We start from the raw sequence: 18079 nt of genomic DNA, 5'->3' as shown, positions 1-18079 counted from the left end.
ATCTCTCCAAGGCATTCCAAGGACGGACAGCCGCTTCCCCGCCAAGTTCGCAGTGCCAGGTTTTGGCTCCGATGCCTGATTCCACTCCCACCCTCCAGGGTCCCCCTCCTCCTCTCCGGAGTCCCCTGGGCCCCAAGCGCTCGGGCGGGATCCCGTAGTCCGAGCCTCGGCCCCGCCTCCCCTACCTGACGCCCGTGCGGCCGGGGGCGCCGCAGCCTCCGCCCACCGGCGCGCCTGGCCCGCCATTGGTTCCCCGGACTGCCCGTCTCCTCCGCCGGCCCCGCTCCTGCCCGGAGGCAGGTTTTGCTGGCGAAGCCGCAGTCCCGGTGGCGCGGGCGCGGCGCGCACGGGTTGTGGAACGTAGAGCGCGGACTCGAGCTGGCCTGTCCCCGCGCGCGGCAGCCCCCGTCGGCCGCCAAGTCTGGGCGGCTGGTAAGTTGGCGGCGGTCTCCGGCGGCCGTGCCGCGGCCATGTAGTCGCCGGCGGGGCTCCCCGCAGCCCGGGAGCGTCAGCGAGAGCGACCCGGAGCCGCGCAGCCCGCTGCTTTCCCTGGAGACGCTGAGTGCGCGCCGCGTCCCCGCCGCCCCCCGGGCCGTACTTTGGGCCCGAGAGGGAAATGGGGGAGAAAGTTTCGGAGGCGCCGGAGCCGGTGCCTCGCGGCTGCAGCGGCCACGGCCCCGGAGCTCCCGCCCCTGCGGTGGCCGCCGCGTCCTCTCCAGGCGCTTCCTCAGCCGAGTCCTCCTCGGGTTCAGAAACTCTGTCGGAGGAAGGGGAGCCCGGCGGCTTCTCCCGCGAGCAGCCGCCGCCGCCGCCGCTGCCGCCGGGCGGCGCCGTGAGAGCCCGGCCGCCGGCCGCGTGGGCTCCCGCGCGCGTGGTGCTTGAGCTTGGAGTCTGTGCGCCGCCGCCGCAGCTCTCCGGAGGAACCGCGCTACCCCGGGGCAGCAGCGCGTCCCAGGAAGAGCAGGACGAGGAGGTGAGTTCCCCCTTCCCCCGCTCCCCGCCGGGTCCCGGCTATCGGAAGACCTCAGCTCTGCGCCCCGCGCGCGGCTAGTGGCAGGGCGCACCCGGGGCATGGGGACAGGGAGGGAACCCAGGGGCTCTGCCCGGAGGCCGGGGTGACGGCAGTTAGGAGCCTCTCGATGGTCTATTGACTACCCGTGACTGTTACCTCCGCTTGTGTGTCTTCAGGCGCTCTCTGAGAGTGTGCTTTCCAAGATGTCAAAGCCGCGAACTCACTGTCCGTATCTGCTACGATGGGTCTGGGTACGGGTGTGATCTGGACGCCTAGCTTGTCCCCGCAACTAAGAGCTCATTTTCCGAAGCGGGCGTTGCTTCCCGCCTCAGCTTTCGCGCGGAGGGGAGTGTGGTGAGAGGAAGAGACTGTGTGTGGGTCCTGGCAGACGAGTGCGGGCCCTGCCGCGGAGTTGCGCGGATGCTGTCAGGGACGCCGGCCCGCGGGATCTCCTGCGGGTGGTTTTGGCTGGTCCGCGCAGCGTCGGTTTCCTGTGAGAAGGGGACTCTCAGCTTTCCGTCCGCCTGCAGCGCCCATTCGGGTTGTTCCCGGGTGTCCAGATGCGCGCGGGTTGCCAAACTGGATAGAGAACCTCCCATTTTCTGCGAGGGCGGGGAGGGGGACTGTGTCCATCCTGGCTTGTTGGAAGAATGTTCTTCCAAAACTTGTCGGTTGCGCCCCCGACACGTTGAGCATATGACTTTGGTGTCCTCTCCACTGCTTTCCTTGTTTTTCGTTTTTTGTTTTTTTTTTTTTTGTTGTTGTTGTTTGTTTTTTCGGCCTTTGGCGCACGCTTAGAAAGCATGGCGTTCTTCATTATCTTTAAGATTGTTTGCTTGGGACTGTGGTTGTGAAGAAGTCATCTTGGTCAGGCATGATTATAAATAAAACATCATCCTAACATAGACTCCTTGTGAAGTTAATTCTTCAGTGACAGAATCCTATTTTTCTTCTCTCTTGTGGGGTTAGCTTTAATAAGCAATTGTCCTTGTCTCTCAGAATATGCAAGTTGAGGTCAGTGTCCTGACATTGGGCTCCAGGGATCTCAGTCTGGACGCAAAGAGTGAATCTGGCACAAGGGGGGAGAGTGAAGTCCTCGATGTCACGTCAATGGCCAGCCTTCTGCCAGTATCCCTGACTCATTTCTCTATGCTCAGAAGGAATGTAAGGATCCTGGACAGGTGTCTGGAGACCTGCTTTCTAGAACTGTCTCTCTGCTCTTGAGTTGTGAGGCCTTGGGTGAATTGTTGCATTCCTCTTTCAGTTTTATCTGTAGAATGAGGGATTTGAACCAATTAACTTCAAGATAATTAATTAACACATAAATGTGGGTTTGGTTTTGGTTTTGTTTGTTTGTTTTTGCTGCTCAGGAATTTAGGATGGCTGAATCATTAAGATTGATCCTAGGGACAGGATGCTGGGAGTTAAGCTGAGTGCCATACCTATCACAGGGCTGTCAGGGTCCCTCAGTGGCTCTGTCTCATTTTGAAGATCCAGGCATGTGCCAGGTGTTTTCCCTGTGATATCTGCCTCAGCTTTAAGAGGAGCACACTTGTCATAGGGCAGCTAGGGGTATGCCCTAACTCATTGATTTACTACTGGATCTCATTTAATGTTGTCATTAGTAGAAAAGATGCCCACTGTTTTCTGGGTAGCTAGGAGAGGGTGCTCTGGGGTAAAGGACATGGTCTCGCGTATCTTGGAGGTGGGGGGATGTAGGTAGCTTCTCACTTTGGATCCTGATTCCATAGCTGATTTATTGCCTGGCCTTAGGGTGACAGTGTTTGACTTTCTCGGAAGTGGATATAATGATAGCTAATTTCACAGGCAATGCAGTGAGGCTTCGTTGATGGAAACATATTTTGAAAAGTGCAATGACTAAATAAATTTGGTCAGTATTTGTGAAATCTCAGAACTGGATGTAAACTGATACAGTATTACAATTTATTGTGTAACTTACTCTGTGTCAGGGGTTGCTGGAAATTATCCAGGAGTGGAAATCTTGACTTGCTCTGAGGATTTTAAAGTGCAACTGTAACTGTGGAGTTTTTATCTCCTTAGGAGGTACAGAAGTGGTAGTCTCGGCAAAAGGTCTTGAAGTCCAGTGTGTGGCGTTTCTTGTTTTGTTTTTTTATTCCCCTACAGGTGATCATATGGTGCAGTGATTTTTTTAACTTATGTGGGGATCGTGAGCTTCTTTGAGAATCTAATGTAAGCTCTCCATCTGTTCCTATGAAAATGCTCATAGATACAAACACCGTCCCAGAGGGTTCAGTTAGGTTACAAACACTAAGTTTAGTGGGAAGGCCTGGGTTTGTGTCCCAACCGTCCCAGAGGGTTCAGTTAGGTTACAAACACTAAGTTTAGTGGGAAGGCCTGGGTTTGCGTCCCAATGCTGTCACATTAGATGTGGGATTGTGGACCACTCAACTCATGTAAGCCCTGGTTTTTGCACCATTAAATGGAAATAATAATGATAGAGTTAGGCATTTTATACATGCCATTTAATTTAATCCTAGCACAGTATCTAACATAGAGTATTAAGTGCTAAGTAAATATTAATTTTTCAGGTTAACTTGTGATGAAAATTTTGTGACATGAAATTACGAACTTGGGCTGGCTTGTTATTTTTATTTATACATAGATAATCTGCTGCTTTGAGAGAACCTGAGGCTGTGTCTGTTCAGGTTATTCTGATTTTATTAGCATAAGCTGGGAAACAGATTTTATTTGTATCAGGTTGTGTTATGGCAGGGCAAAGTTAGTGTAATGTTAGTTATGCTCCAGCAAGGCCCTGAGTATAAAGCATTAAAAGGCTTAAGTGCAACCCATAAAATGGGAAAAGGCTCATTTAGTTTTTGAAATTGTTATGTCTAGCTTGGGAGAGTCATTGCTTTCCAAAGTGTGTTTTTTTCTTTTTACAGTAACATACTCTGTAACTTGTTAAAAAACAGCAAAATTCAAATACGTAGTGTATAATTGTGGTGCTAATTTTTTTGGCAACCTTGTGCAAGCTGATTTGACTATCTAGTAGTGTCTTACAGTATTTTGTGTTTTATCTTACTTTCAGTATGTGTGTGAACTTACTAAGTGTTACAGGCCCTTTATGCTTTTGGTGCTTAAAACAATGGTTTGACAAGGCAGCGACTGTAGTTCTTTTGTACTTGAAACACTGGAGAGTTAGAGATGGCTCATGTCATTTTGTTTAATAAACTGCACCTGACTCCCTCTGCTGCTTTCTGAAGCCTTTGCATTTGGAGTCTGTGAGTTTTGAGAGGTAGTGGGCTCTATTAGTCTATTGTGATCTAGATTGGAGGACTGTTCTCTGATCACATGTCTCAGACTTCTGGGCACTCCGCTCTGTCATTTCTCAAAGCAACTGTGGAGGACACTAGTGAAATATTCAGGTGCTATTTTGCTGCTTCACTGAACTCCTCGATGGCAGGGATTTTGCTTTGTATGCCTAGCACAGTATGTCTAATACATTAGTAGGGACGCAGTAAATATATGTTGAATGAATAAGGAAAAAATGGCATCTTTGAAAATCATTGTGCATTTGATTGAAGGGTGACTGTATGTGTATCCATTTGTTTTTGTCTGTTGGGAGTTATGCTCAGACCTCTAGATCTCTTATCAAAAATATCTCATGGATCCAGGTTTTTCTTTTTTGTTTTTTTTTTTTTTTAAGAGAAAGGGAGAAGGAGGGAACAGAGCAGAGGGACAGGGAGATACTTTCATGCAAGCTCCATGCCCAGCACAGAGTCTGATGTGGGGCTGGATCTCACATTCCTGAGATCATGACTTGAGTGGAAATCAAGAGTCCAACACTCAACTGACTGAGCCACCCAGGCGTCCCAAGATCCAGGTAAAACCAAATCACTGAGCTTCTATTCAAAATACCTTTGAAAGGACTTGTGTATTAAATCTGCTTTTCACTGTATATATTAGAACTTGAAACTTTGAAGGATTCTTAGAATGGCTGAAAAAAAGGCTTAGTGGTTGAAAGGCTTTTCAACTCCATATAAAGCAGCTCACTTATACTCTGCAACACTGAAGGACTTGTTTTGTTGACATACGTTCGGAAAGTTTCCTGTGTTAAGTAAGCACAGTAATGGGACGTCGCTGAACTGTTCTATTAATTAGTGTTTGAGTTTGAGTACTGCTTTTAGTAATACTTGGCGTGTGCCATGTGATAGTGAGGCAGCAGATAAATTTCTAGTGTTGATTACTTAAGCAAATAAATAGCAAAAACAACCATGGATTCAGTAAAGCGCCCCCCCCTTTAAGATTTTATTTTTTGAGAGAGAGCACACTTGTGTGCACGAGTGAGCATGGGGCGGGGCAGAGTTGGGGAACAGAGGGAGAGGGAGAAGTTGACTTCCTGCTGAGCACGAAGCCTGGCTCAGGGCTCTATCCCAGGACCCCAAGCTCATGACCTGAACCAAAGGCAGCCGCTTTACTGACTGAGGCACCCAGTCCCCTTCAGTAAAGCTTTTGGGGTTTGTATTTTATTAATCACAGCAGCTACATAATTTGAACAAAAGTAGTGTATAAATCTTGGTGCATTTAACAGCAAGAAATTTCAGCAAGAAAGCCATGAGTTTAAAGAATCAGTCAAGCAGTATGTATTGCATGAGATTCTTACAAAGCATTGGCCTCAGCTTTAAGGGTCTAGAGTGGATGAGACAGAGATAGCTTGGAGCTCACGGAGCTTCTAATGTAGTTGGGGGGAGATAGTCCCTAAACATACAATTATTATGGTTTCCCAATTATTATTGGTTTCCCAGGTGGTAAATGGGTACAGAGGAGCAGACTGTGAGGGAGTGTGTCTGTATCATATAACTCATTAAATGTGGAGGTGAGCATTGCCTTACTGAGGTGGCGATATTTGAGCTGAGACCTAATGTATGAGTTCGAAATAGCTGGGAGGAGGGAAGGGGTCAGAGCGATGCAGAGAGCAGGAGGCTGTGACGCCAGAGAGAATATGGTAGGTCTGTGGGTCATTTGGCATGGAGGAGGGAGCATAGCATCCCTCCTGATGATGCTTGATAGAGATGTAGCGGGTCGTCCAGAACCTTGTGGACTTCATTACAAGGGTACTGGGAGCCATTGAAGGACTGAATCAAGAAAGTGGGTTAAGATTTGTGTTTTCGGAAGGTGGGAAGCCTGAAAGCCTAGCTCTTGGGAGCTGCTCATGTAGCCTGTTTAAATGTTCCAGGGTTGGAGCTGATGACCTAGAAGAAGGCATCTTGATAAATGGTGTGTACCTGGAACAAGGGCTCATTCCTGGTAGTTCAGGTTCTCTAGGTAAACACATGGGAAATATCCTAGAAAAAGAATTTAGCTCTCTTCCAGAGATTATCGTATTGTGATTATCAGTGCTCCTTTTCACTGTGATGAAAGCCTTAAGCCCATTATTTTCTTGGAGGAAAAACTTTTCATGGGAATGGTGACTGAGAAGAGGGGCTTGCAGTCGTTCATTTCCACAGTAAATTGTAGGAAAACATTTACCCAAGGTGAATACAAGGTGAAATTGCCCTGAGATTGTATGAGCTTCCCTGTTGGTGGGAAGTGTGGTGTTTGTGAGCTAATACACGTTATGAGAGTCTAGCTTGTTTTCTTGTATTTTTCTGGAGAAGGAAGGGTCAGCATCAGAGAACTAAGGATTTTGCCCTTTCCACCTCTGGTCTGAGGTATTTTAGGGAAAAGTCAAGTATTTATATTTTGCCACTGTTTTAGTCAATGACCAAGCTATGTTATTTACACAACGTATGAATGAATCCAGCTGTTTCCCAGTTTGTCCCTTTGAGGAAGGGGATAGAAGAACTATAATGTGGGGTGCAAAGATGACAACATGTAGAAAGAGCTTGTTACAAAGTTTCTCACAGGGACACCTGGGTGGCTCAGTCCGTTAAGCGTCTGCCTTCGGCTCAGGTCATGATCCCAGGGTCCTGCCTACTGCTCCTCTGTTTGTGCTCACTCTCTCTCTGGCAAATAAATGAATAAAATCTTTAAAAAAAAAAAAAAGAAAAGACAATTTATCACAATGAGGAGGATCGATAACCAGGTGGCCTGACACTAGAGAAAATTGAGTGTGGTGTATGTGTATGCATGCACATTTCTATCTTAGAAAAGATGATTACACTTTTTAGATGGAAGAAACCCCGTGCCATTTATAATCACATTATCACAGTCTGTAGTGTTGTCTGGAAAGGTCTTGTGCTCCTCTCTTTCCTCCCATCAGGTCTAGCAGCCAGGCCAGTTTTTCCTCTGCTCTAGGGTCCGTAGTGTCTGAGGGTTCAGACTAATGACACTCGTTCAGCCAGTAATGGGTTGTGTGACTTGGAAAGGTTTTTAATGATGAAACTGTTTCCTCATCTGTAAACTGGGCATGACAATGTTTATTGCAGAGGGTTGTCCTGAGACTTAATGAGATGTTTTCTAGAGTCCCCAGCATGATGCCTGGCACATAGTATGCGTTCCATAATGGCATTTGTTCTTACTACCGAGTATGGAAGAGCTGGTTTATGCACACTGTGCACGCCATCGCCAGGAATAATTAGAAGCCTAGAGTTCCTTTCTCTGGTGAATTATGCTACCAGCACGTTTTATTGGCAGGCCCTTTCATTCATGAGTAGGTAGATACGTAACATAGTTATCACTTTTAATTTCATAGAGCATCTCTTATAATGTACTAACAGGAAAACTTTATGGTGTATGGTTCATTAACCCTTCTATAAAGATACTATCTCTCTTTTACTCATGGAACCTCCTCTTAGTGGTCATTTATTAAATAATATCCTAGGAGACTCTATGCATATGTAAATTACTTGCTGTGCCCAGGGATTTAGTCAGAAGGCAGCACATCAGCCTGGTGGAGAGGCTGGTGAGATGACCATGAGCTTAAACATTGTGGCTAATGATTTGGAGACTCAGAAGAGAGTGACAAGACACATTAAATGATTTTCTGGAAGCCATCTTTGGTTCACATAAGCATTAGGGTCAGGTGGGACAGAGAAGGCAGGTGTTCAAGGGGTCACCCCAGTTTCGCAGAAAGGAAATCTTTCAGAAGTGTGATAGTACTTTTAAAAGTGCAAGAATTCGTGTATGTATATTGTGCTGACCCCACCCCCTTTTGTTTTGACCCTTTGGGGTCAGTGTAAGCATGTCATCCTTTAAGGCAAAAATAAAAATAATCTTGGAGCACTTACCTTATAACTCATGCTGGTGCAGGGACTGCGGTTTGTTTCCCTCTCACCAACCTCATGCACTGCCCTACAAGCCTGTTCAGGTCACTATTTACATAACTTTGCATTGTTCAATTCAGAGATTCTTGTTCTCTTATGTTTTCAATATTTTGTCTGATTTTTTTTTTAATCTGGTACTGTTGTTTTGGATTAAAGCATAAAATTCAGCAGAAGTCTTGTCCTCAGAATCTTCTGTATACTTGTCTCTTTCCCTCTCTGTGACTGTCTGTCTCCGCACACTCTCACCGTGTTCATAATCCCTGGGAAGGATAGATAGGCGAGAAACCGTTCCCCAGAAGGCGAAATGTTGGTTCAGGACCGTGGTCAGCGGCACACATACAATGGAGTCACACTTCAATGTATAGAATTCCTGTGCAGTTTCTGGTGGACCTTCCCATTTCTCTTAATGAAGAGCATTCACGGCTTATTTAATGATTTGAATTCACAATAGTCTCACATGTGTCTGTGAGACAGCCTATGAATTTGTACCCTAAGCTTGTACTCTTTTGCCAGCCCATCAATTCCTTTCTTGGACACAGTTGATATAATTTTGATTATGGTACTTATTTCCACTGAACCTTTCAGCCCAAATGGTTTGTACTGATATTGGGGGCCGGGGGGAGGTAGGGATGTGGGAGGGAGAGTGGAAATACTGATAAATTGGCTTTCTTTTCTTAACTAATTTTATAGGCTATCATGTGGAAAATGAAAATTTAATTTTATTATTCTTGAATTTGTAATTTAGTGTTGTTTTCAGTGGCGGGCAAGCTCGCAGGTGCAGCTTGTTTAGTTCAGGTAGTAGAATATACATTAATAAACTCATGTCAGGTGTGGGTCTTTTGGCCTCTGCCTTAGAACTTGGTCAGTTCATTTTTAATAAGCTGAAAAGGTAGGTGTATACTCCTGGCTCATGATTTTGTGCCTTTCTCTTCTGGTTTTGAAAATAATACCATCATATCCCTGACTTCTGGTATTGACATTTGTTTTTAGGCATTCCTTTAGGCAGAGATGGGTATACCTTTTGCCCAGTAGGAACGGCTCCAGTGCATCATTGGTGGAAGGAAAATAAAATTGGGTTAGAATTGGTTAAAATCTTAGGTCACTGTATATGTCATTGGGACTTCGATTACAGAAGTTACAAATTTAAAATTGCTTCTTGGGGCAGTCATTGCTACCTAAGCTACATTAAGGTGTTGAAATAGGATGCAGTGGTGATGAAATCTATTTTGTGTATAAAGGTTCAAGGATTATTTTCACAAACAGCTTTTTTTAAATGAATAAATATGTTATGGTGTCTAGCTCCTACACATGTAACATAAACTCAGAAAATCTGCTTTGTTACTCCTTTAGCTTTAGCTGGAATGCTTAGCTGAAATCCTCTGAAGCTTAATTGATATGGTTTGAGGCTTATTTGAAATCATCATCCCCTCAGGCTTGTTTTAAGAGGGCAGCTGTGGGGATTCTCCCTCAGGTGCAGCCAAGGGAGGAGGGGAGAGTTGCTCCACACAGAAGGGCAGCCTGAGATTTGCTTGTTTGGAGAGAAGTCATCCTTAAAAAGTTTGACCAAAAGAACACTTCATACTCCTCTTACATGAGTAGAGTACCTGTGAGGAAGACACAAGAAAAGGCTGTCCTTTCATTTTTGTGGCTCTCTTGTGACTAGTGAGTAGAAGCTCAGGGTTAAGTTGGTACGGCTTTAGTTTAAAGATTATTGTGTGAGCATCAGAAAGCTACAGTCAAATCAGGAAAGACTGCCTTCTCTTTGCTCTGTGTATCGGTCGTTTAACTTACATATCTATTATTTGAAATACTACTTTTGTAAATTTATTGTACCACTTAATGTCTTTGGAATTTCTTGGTGTTTTTTTCTAAATACATTGAGTAAGTTATCCTCATAAGCTGTTGACTGCTGGCTAGTAAGAAAAATAGGGTCAGAGTGGTTCTAAAACATTTTAGGACTACTTTTAATCTGCGGTGATGGATGGCTTTTAGACATAGTGCAAAAATCACTATTTGAAGAAGAGATAAAATGGAAATTACAAGTTGGAACTCTCTTAATTTTATTAAAAAGTCAACATCACTTATTTTCAGGAGGAAATTGGAACATTTCCACTTGGAGCAAGCTGAGGGTAACAGTTTTAAAATTGGGGAATAAGACCAGCTTGGGAGGAGTTATACCTAGAGAGAAGCAATTTGACATTTTGGCATTTTTTCTTTATTCCCCTTGTGAAGTGTGGCTGTCAGAATTTTAAAAAGAACATAACAAACTACATTAGTTGGAAGATTGTAGTAAACTTTCAATTGAATAGAATGTTTGGGGGAAAAGCCTTTTTTGGTTATGAAATTGTGTGATTCACCAAAAACTCAGAAACTCTTTTTGTTCTCACTTTCTGTTTTCTCTTCCCCCCTGTAATGTCCTGGTGTGGTTTTCCTGCCTTACTATTCTGTGAACAAGGTACTTTTTTCCTTTACTTTTTTTTTTTTTTAACAATTTGACATCTTGTCATGCTTTAGGGCTTTCACTTTGGGCATCAATCATCTTTGAAAACCATTGAAGATGTAAAAGTGTGTAAGAGGAGGTAGAGGGTGAGGATAAAAGTGCCTGCACTGTTCATGAAAGTAGCTATCTTTAACTTTAAGAGTTGAAGATCGCTCACTATGTTGTATACCTGAGACTAATGTAGCATGTGCTTCAACTGTACTTAAATTAAAAGGTAGAAGATAGCAGAAGTTCTTTTTCTGAGGGTTGTGCTGCATTTCTTTGTTCCTGGGTTATGCCAGATCTTGTCTTTACTGTTAACATTCGTACAGGACTTTACAGGTTGCATAGCCTTTTCTGATGCTTTATTTGATTTCTCCTTCCCATTTTGTATAGTTGTTTTGTGGTATTATTGATAATTAATGTCTCTCCTCCACTAGATTGTAAGCTCCTCTGAGTGGGAACAGCATCCTATCAAGTCAAATCCCTGCTCCAAGAATAGTGCATGGGGTTTAGTGGACAATCATATATTGCACAAAATTGCATTTGAGGCATAGTATGTGTCAAGGCATCATTCGGAGGGCTCTACATGCATTTATTCATTGAACTTTTACCAAAGTTCTTTAAAATTTAATAATTTAGTTGGTCCACACTACCATGCTGTAGCTGTAGCTAAGTGACCTTAACATTATATACCCTGCATTCCTTAAGGTCCCAGACTCTTGATCTCTCTGTATCCAAGAGCCTAGCACAGAACCTTAGATGATGTGACAAGAATAAACGAATAATCATTAATGAAAAGACATACTTAGCAGATAGGTCTCTGTGCCTTTGGCGTGAAGAGTTTGGTTGAAGAGTCTGTCTGTAGAACTTAAGGTCACGGCTAAGATTTAAAGCTCTGATCTGGTGTTTCAGGTCATTAGTTAATGGGCTGAGTGAGTTTCTACAAGTGAGGATTTTAAACTATAAACCAATTTTTATTTTCTGGTTGGCTTTGGGAAATTGCATTTGATCATCACAATCACACTTGTAGCAGTAAGCCGTTATTAGCCACGTGTTGAAAGGAATTATTTTTATTTCTGGTGAAATATTGATAACCAGCTTTAAAACATTAACCGTGATACTGGGCTGTACTCACTGGTGCTTAAGAAAATGCTGCTGTCAGTGGAAATGAGTTGCAGGAATTCTGGTAATTTTATGAGTAGTGGCTGAGTGTTGGCGGACGGGTTGGGAGCCTCAACTCTTGTCTTGACTTCTTAGTAGGTGGATTACAGCCTCTGTAATTTTCACATGGGTTGAAACAAGAGGGCCTTTGGTGCTCCAATTTTTTGTTTCTCTCTTACTACAGAAACATTGGAATTTTAAAGTTCTTATCAGTATATAATTTGTTCTAGAACTATTTATTCACATCTTTCTTTTGACAGACTTGGTCTCTGTGTTTTCTGATTTGTGGATAGGCTTATATTCTTGAAAGGAATTCTGACAAAGACATTTACTCATAGATTCTTCCTTCCAGATTATGCTGACTTAAACATATAGGAAAAAAAAGTTTCATGTTCCATTTTTATTCATCTTTTAGAATTACTTGGTATGTTTCTGTCAGTCTTCCAAAGAAAGAGAGGGTACTATCTCTTAACTCCCAACCCCTGCAGAGGAGTTTAACTCTGGATAACAGGGTCAGTTTTGCATTTCGTTTGATGCTTTAGCATACTGTTGTGTGCATCAGAAGTGATTGTTCTGGGGCATCTGAGTAGCTCAGTCGGTTAAGCTTTCAACTTTTGATTTTTAGCTCTGGTCCTGATCCCAGAATTGTGGGATTAAGTCCCACTTAGGGCTCTGTGTTGAACAGGAGTCTGCCTGGGATTCTCTCTCTCTCCCTCTGCCCCTCCCCCTGCTAGTATCCTCTCTCTTTGTTTCTCTCAAACAAAAACTAAAAAAGAAGTGATTGTTGTAGGTGAAACTATAAAGGATGGTATGGTCTTTTAGTATTAGCTCCTGGGGACTCTGACTACCAAATTGGGTCTTTTCCTTTAGAGCTGTCTGCAAATCCTTCATCAGTGGCAGAATCTGCTTTTTATTTTACTGTAGGCTCTAGACAGAAAAGGCTTGGGTTTGAAATTTTCTTACTGCCCAGAATTAATCTCTCTGGGCCACATGGCATGTCACCAATCTATCATTCTCATGTCTAGACCAACAATTTTTGATTTTTAAAAGATTCTTCAATTTGGAAGATTTGTATGGTGTCCGCTCTAGCCGACGACTGGGGCTCTCCTGCTCTGTTCTAGCTCCTAGCTGCCCAGCCTCTGCAGTAGACTACAGTTTATGAAGTTAAATGACAATAAAGAGAACTTTGTTTTGGACCAACGTGTTGACTTGTATTTATTTTATGTTTTAAGACCAGAGGCTAATATCTCTTCGTATCTCTAGCTTAAGCTAATATCTCTAGCTTAAGCAATCAGGGTGGTTTTATAAATTTGTTTGAAAGTCTGTTGTTGGAACTCGGAGTGTGAAGTCCTACAGAGATGTCATTTTCAAGGGTGATTGGGTATCTCAATGAGCCTGCAAAAGCATTATGAAGGCCCAGAATAAATGGGATACTGGGGCAAGCCTCTTTTCGCTCTAGTGTTGGGGGTAATAGAGCAGCTTCTGAAGGTAGATGCTGGTAGCACAAGGAATTATTGGGATTAATTCTCAACATCTGCACAGGCATGGTCTGGGCCCAGACCTGCTAGGTTTTCTCAGGGCCCAGGTGAGTCAGGGGAGAGGGAACTCTCACAACTCAGCCTGTACTCTGGCCATGTGGTAGCTCTGGGGCTCCTCCTGCCGGTGTGACAGTCACTCTCCTTTGCCCTAAGGACACCTTCAGGGATGCCCAGGACTCCTTCACATGTGGGGCATTTCATTTGAACCCCAAGCAAAATGTCCACTGGCAGTTTTCAGTTCATTTCTGCTGCAGGAGACCTGTGAAGACCAAGAATTTAAGGACACCTTTTAAATAAACCAAGTACTATTTTTTTTTTTTTAAGATTTTATTTATTTATTTGACAGACAGAAATTACAAGTAGACAGAGAGGCAGGCAGAGAGAGGAAGGGAAGCAGGCTCCCTGCTGAGCAGAGAGCCCAATGCAAGTGTCAATCCCAAGACCCCGGGATCATGACCTGAGCCCAAGGCAGAGGCTTTAACCCACTGAGCCACCCAGGCGCCCCTAAATAAACCAAGTACTATTGATGGAAAAAATTAAAACTGGGAGGCATTTGCCCAAAACATGTTTTCTTTGTCAATAAAATTTTGGTGTAGGGCAAATGATGTTCTATTTTGCGTGGTCCCTCTCTCCCTCAGCAGTGGGCACTATTAAATTTCCCCTAGCTTTTTCTTTGTAGGTTAATTCCCATAACAAGATTTATCCTTCATCTATAGATGAGGTTTTAAATGATTGCTACATACCCTCCTTCCACGGGGGAACTTATTTGTTAAAAAAAAACAACAACAACAAGTAAGTGTTTTTAGGCAGTCTTTGTTTTCTGAACTCAGCTTTGCCGAGACTGAGGAAGGATAGCTACATCATTCTGAGGGTGTTTTTACTCATCATGTTGAGAGCTGCTTGCTTTCTCTCTCCTGTGTGTCTACCCTCCTCTCAGGATGGAGTTAAAGCTAAGTTGTGGAATTAATGCAATTGGTTCTTGCAAAGAGAGGGTGAAGGTCTCGTCAACGTTGCTTACAGCTAAGTTCCCCCAGTGGAGATGGCTCTGTCAGAGCCTCACCGTGTCCCTTCAGAGATTGTCAGTGGTAATTAAAGGGAAACCGAAACACAGATTGTTAAAAAATGATAAATACAGGTTTACTGTGTGATTTCATAATGATAGGTGTAAGCTCTACTGAGAAATGTCAGGGGGTGCTCACTTTATACTCAGGAAAATCCCGTGATCACTTGGGCACTGTGTGGAGTTGTTCAGATACTATTACCTGCAGTTCTTAGGAATTTATTTTGACACTTAAGGACATCTAAGGATGTAAATTTAATTATTGGTGCTGCTCTCTCTGTGGGCTTAGATGAAAAGTGGCAGATTATATAACAGAATTACCATTACCTTTTTTTCTTTTTTTTTCAATCTTTGGCAGTCAGACTGATTTGACTTTTGGTGGGGGGATAGCTTTCCATTTGTGGGTAAAACAGTTGCTCAGCTAGGATGTATTAGAAAACTCAGGCCTGGAGAGCCTGGGTGGCTCAGTGGGCTGAAGTCTCTGCCTTCAGCTCAGGTTATGATCCCAGGGTCCTGGGATCAAGCCTCGCATTGGGCTCTCTGCTCAGCAGCGAGCCTGCTTCCTCTTCTCTCTCTGCCTGCTTCTCTGCCTACATGTGATCTCTGTCTGTCAAATAAATAAATAAAATCTTAAAAAAAAAAAAAAAACTCGGGGCTGTTACAGTGGTGCTTTCTGGGGTGTGGGGGGGCTCATTTTAATGTAAGCTTGTAGGCTGGAGCTAAGTATCTAGTATCATCCAAGTACAGGGCTGGTGCCTCTCTTTCCATTGCCTTTTGGCCTGTACTTTGGGAGGACGGAAGGGGAGGAAATACTAGAGGGCTGGGTGGGTGGACACAGGGTCCTGCGATGTCGCAGTATTCCCTTAGCATGTTATTTCCAGACTAGGTACTGGCAAAGGTGACCTTGGAGGTGAGGTGTAGGGTTCCTACCTGGCACCAATGCTGCCTCTAACCCTTCTTCCGCTGGGTCGGAGCTGGTGTGCAGGTGCCCATTGTTTCTCTTTGTCAGGTCCGTAGATATTAATTCACTTCTTGGAAAGCTCTGTGGGAGTTGGCAGGTGGGAGGGAAGGAAAGCATACGCAGAAGAAATTTGTAAAAAAATCTGGTCCTGCCTAAAGCAACACACAGTCGGTTAAGGAGACAGAGCATACGTGGAGGGAGTTGACTTGAATGGGCACAGCGTGCTATGAACAAGCAGAGAAGGTGATTCCTACTGAAGGTGGGTCAGGGGAGGGAAGGAAGGACAGAATCTAATGATGGGATTTTCCTGAAAGAGCATTTTCCTTGTGCCTTGAAGGTGAAAGAGGAGCAAGTTGTACCAGGTGAAGTGATTTGCTGTAACAGGTATGTTCACTAAGTATAGTTGTGGTCTCAGAAAAATCATTTAGTTTTCTCTTCCAAAGTAATAATATTGAGAAGGAAGAGGAGTTTGTAGGTTGGTGTTTCCATATGTTTATGGTTAATTCATCGTGCCTGTGTAATTTAAAATTGCTGGGTACAAAATACTACCAGAATGGTCATATTTTCCTTAATACTTTATTTATAGCTTCATAACTTTCTAATCAAGATTACTTTTTCAAAGATTAATCTTTCCCTAGATAATGAAGCAATGTTTATGACAAATAGTATTTTAGTCACTGTGGTAAGTAACTTTGTGTTTTTGTTGGTGAGGGCAGAGTTCAGGAGAAAGTATGTTGGGTAAGAATTGACCAGTGAAGCCATTTGGGATACTATCTCTTGAAGATAGGACTTTTCCTTGCTTTAGGATATCTTTTGATTACTCATGACTTGAAATTTGCCAAGTTTAGAGCAATGATGTCTTTGGCCCAGCTAGAGTTTCAGACACTCCCTTAATCTTTTTCCTTTTTTTTTTTTCCCTCAACGAGCGCTTGAGAAACTTGAAGGAGAAGCTCTCTTACCCTCTGGGTCTCTGGCAGGAATCATGCATGGTGTGTGTCAGAATGGGGCTCTTGCTTTAACTGAGGACTTGAACTGTGGCCATGGTAACCCTGGATGTAGGAGCATTTGAGACTTCCAAACCGTGCGAACTCATTTTAACACCTCAGCCTCCCTAGGCTAGCTGGTTTTATAAGGCAGATCCTGTGATTTTTATAAGGTAATTTCTCCAGACCCGTCAGGTAGCTAGTTCCCAGTGTTGAAGGTGGAGAGGGAAGTGAACTTCCTGAGGATAAAACCTGCTCTCTATAAAACTCCCGGGACTTAATGTCTGCTTTAGGATTCAGCAAGGACGGGAGAAAATTCCCTCACCAGAAAGTGAGTGATTCTGATCTACTGATGTGGGGGTCATGTGTGATGTGGTGGTTGCTTCCAAAAGCCACAGTAAGTTAGAAAGCAAGGCATCGGGGGTACTGGAGAAAATGTGCATAGCGTGAGTGGGGAAAACTTACTGGAGGTGGTGCTGCTTAAAATGGGCAGACCAAAGTAGGATGATAGGGGTGGTTGTGCTTTTGCAAGTAACACTGAGCTCCCAAATGAACCTGCTTTGAGCTCTGTTCTTTATTCTCTGGCCTAGCATGTCAAGACTCTTCCTTCAGGAAAAATACCTGGGAAAGCAGTCTGTGAGGCCCCAGTGAGTGTCTGGCTGGTTGCATGAGGCCTTCAAGTGTTCCAGCCCCATAACTTAAAATTGTGGCCCTGCCATTGGTATAATTTGACTAAAAATTTAACTATGATAATCCAGGCAGATAAGGTATCTAGAACTTGGTTTCTTTCCACTCAAAGGTCTTGTGCTTCCGTCCCTCCCTCTCTCGGCACCCTGCCCCCACCCTGCTCTGACCCAGGGGCTTCTTACATCCATCATCACCCATAGGTCTGTCAGTGCACTGAGTTCGCTGAATTGTAGTGTCTTCACCCCTCCCCAGACCACTAGCTTCGTAAGCGTGGAGCCCCTGTCTGCTCCATCTTTGTCCTCATGGTAGCTGCATCCCTGTGTGCAGGAAATCTTTGAGTGCATGAATGCTCGGAGGGCTGTTGACTGTGTAGTGGAAGAGAAGCTGAAGCTCTGCGATGAGGGGCACCCCTGGTGGGCTAGAGGACTTGGGCTAGACTTGGGCTAGAGGAACACCAAGCTGGAGTCTGTTTCCTCACCTTGCCTTGAGGATTGTGGGTGCTGTGGCATGGGAATGTCTCATTTATTCTCTGTCCCCATAGCTAGGTAAACAATTTGGAGTGGAATTCAAAGGAGGGATGATGAAAAAACACTTTTTGAAAAAAGTTTTAAGTGTTTTATGTCAGAATTAGTTTCTAGAAGTCTGGCACTGCTGGCTAGCCAGTTGTCACGAATTAGGCAGAATTGCCTGGAATAAGACCAGTGCAGCCTGGCTGAACATCTGAGCCCACTGATTTGGATTCCCTGGTTTCCTTCCTGTTGGAAGTCCTGAGAGGGCTGATCCAGGAAAGGGGGAAGCCCAAGAACTCCCTGGAGGTGAAGCACTTCCTTTCTGGATCGACAAGTGTTGTGAGGCCCCGGGGAAGCAAGGGTCTTGCTTTCCCAAGCTCCCAAGATGAGCCTCGGGCAGGGACTTCTGTGTCTTTCGATATGGGCCCTGCATCTCCAT

General features: G+C 44.3%; 1 protein-coding gene across 12 annotated transcripts in view; it reads left to right on the top strand.

Annotated features, from left to right (window-relative positions):
• Window positions 1-270: 270 nt before the first annotated feature.
• Window positions 271-18079, top strand: part of MAST4 (microtubule associated serine/threonine kinase family member 4) — a 548711-nt gene continuing 530902 nt past the window's right edge. For 3 of the 12 annotated variants that reach the window (XM_082723013.1, XM_082723009.1, XM_082722999.1), the window contains exon 1: window positions 284-973. In XM_082723013.1, the coding sequence (XP_082579139.1) occupies window positions 617-973 (357 nt within the window). In that variant the 5' untranslated portion in view covers window positions 284-616. Of the gene's footprint in view, window positions 974-18079 lie in introns of all 12 variants that reach the window. The other 9 variants (XM_082723016.1, XM_082723014.1, XM_082723015.1 and 6 more) reach the window with 5 other exon arrangements.

This window comes from Mustela nivalis (genome assembly GCF_964662115.1).
Source record: "Mustela nivalis genome assembly, chromosome: 3".
Taxonomy (NCBI): Eukaryota; Metazoa; Chordata; class Mammalia; order Carnivora; family Mustelidae; genus Mustela; species Mustela nivalis.
Note: the sequence above shows the minus strand (reverse complement) of the source record. Positions and strands in the feature narration are given on the sequence as shown.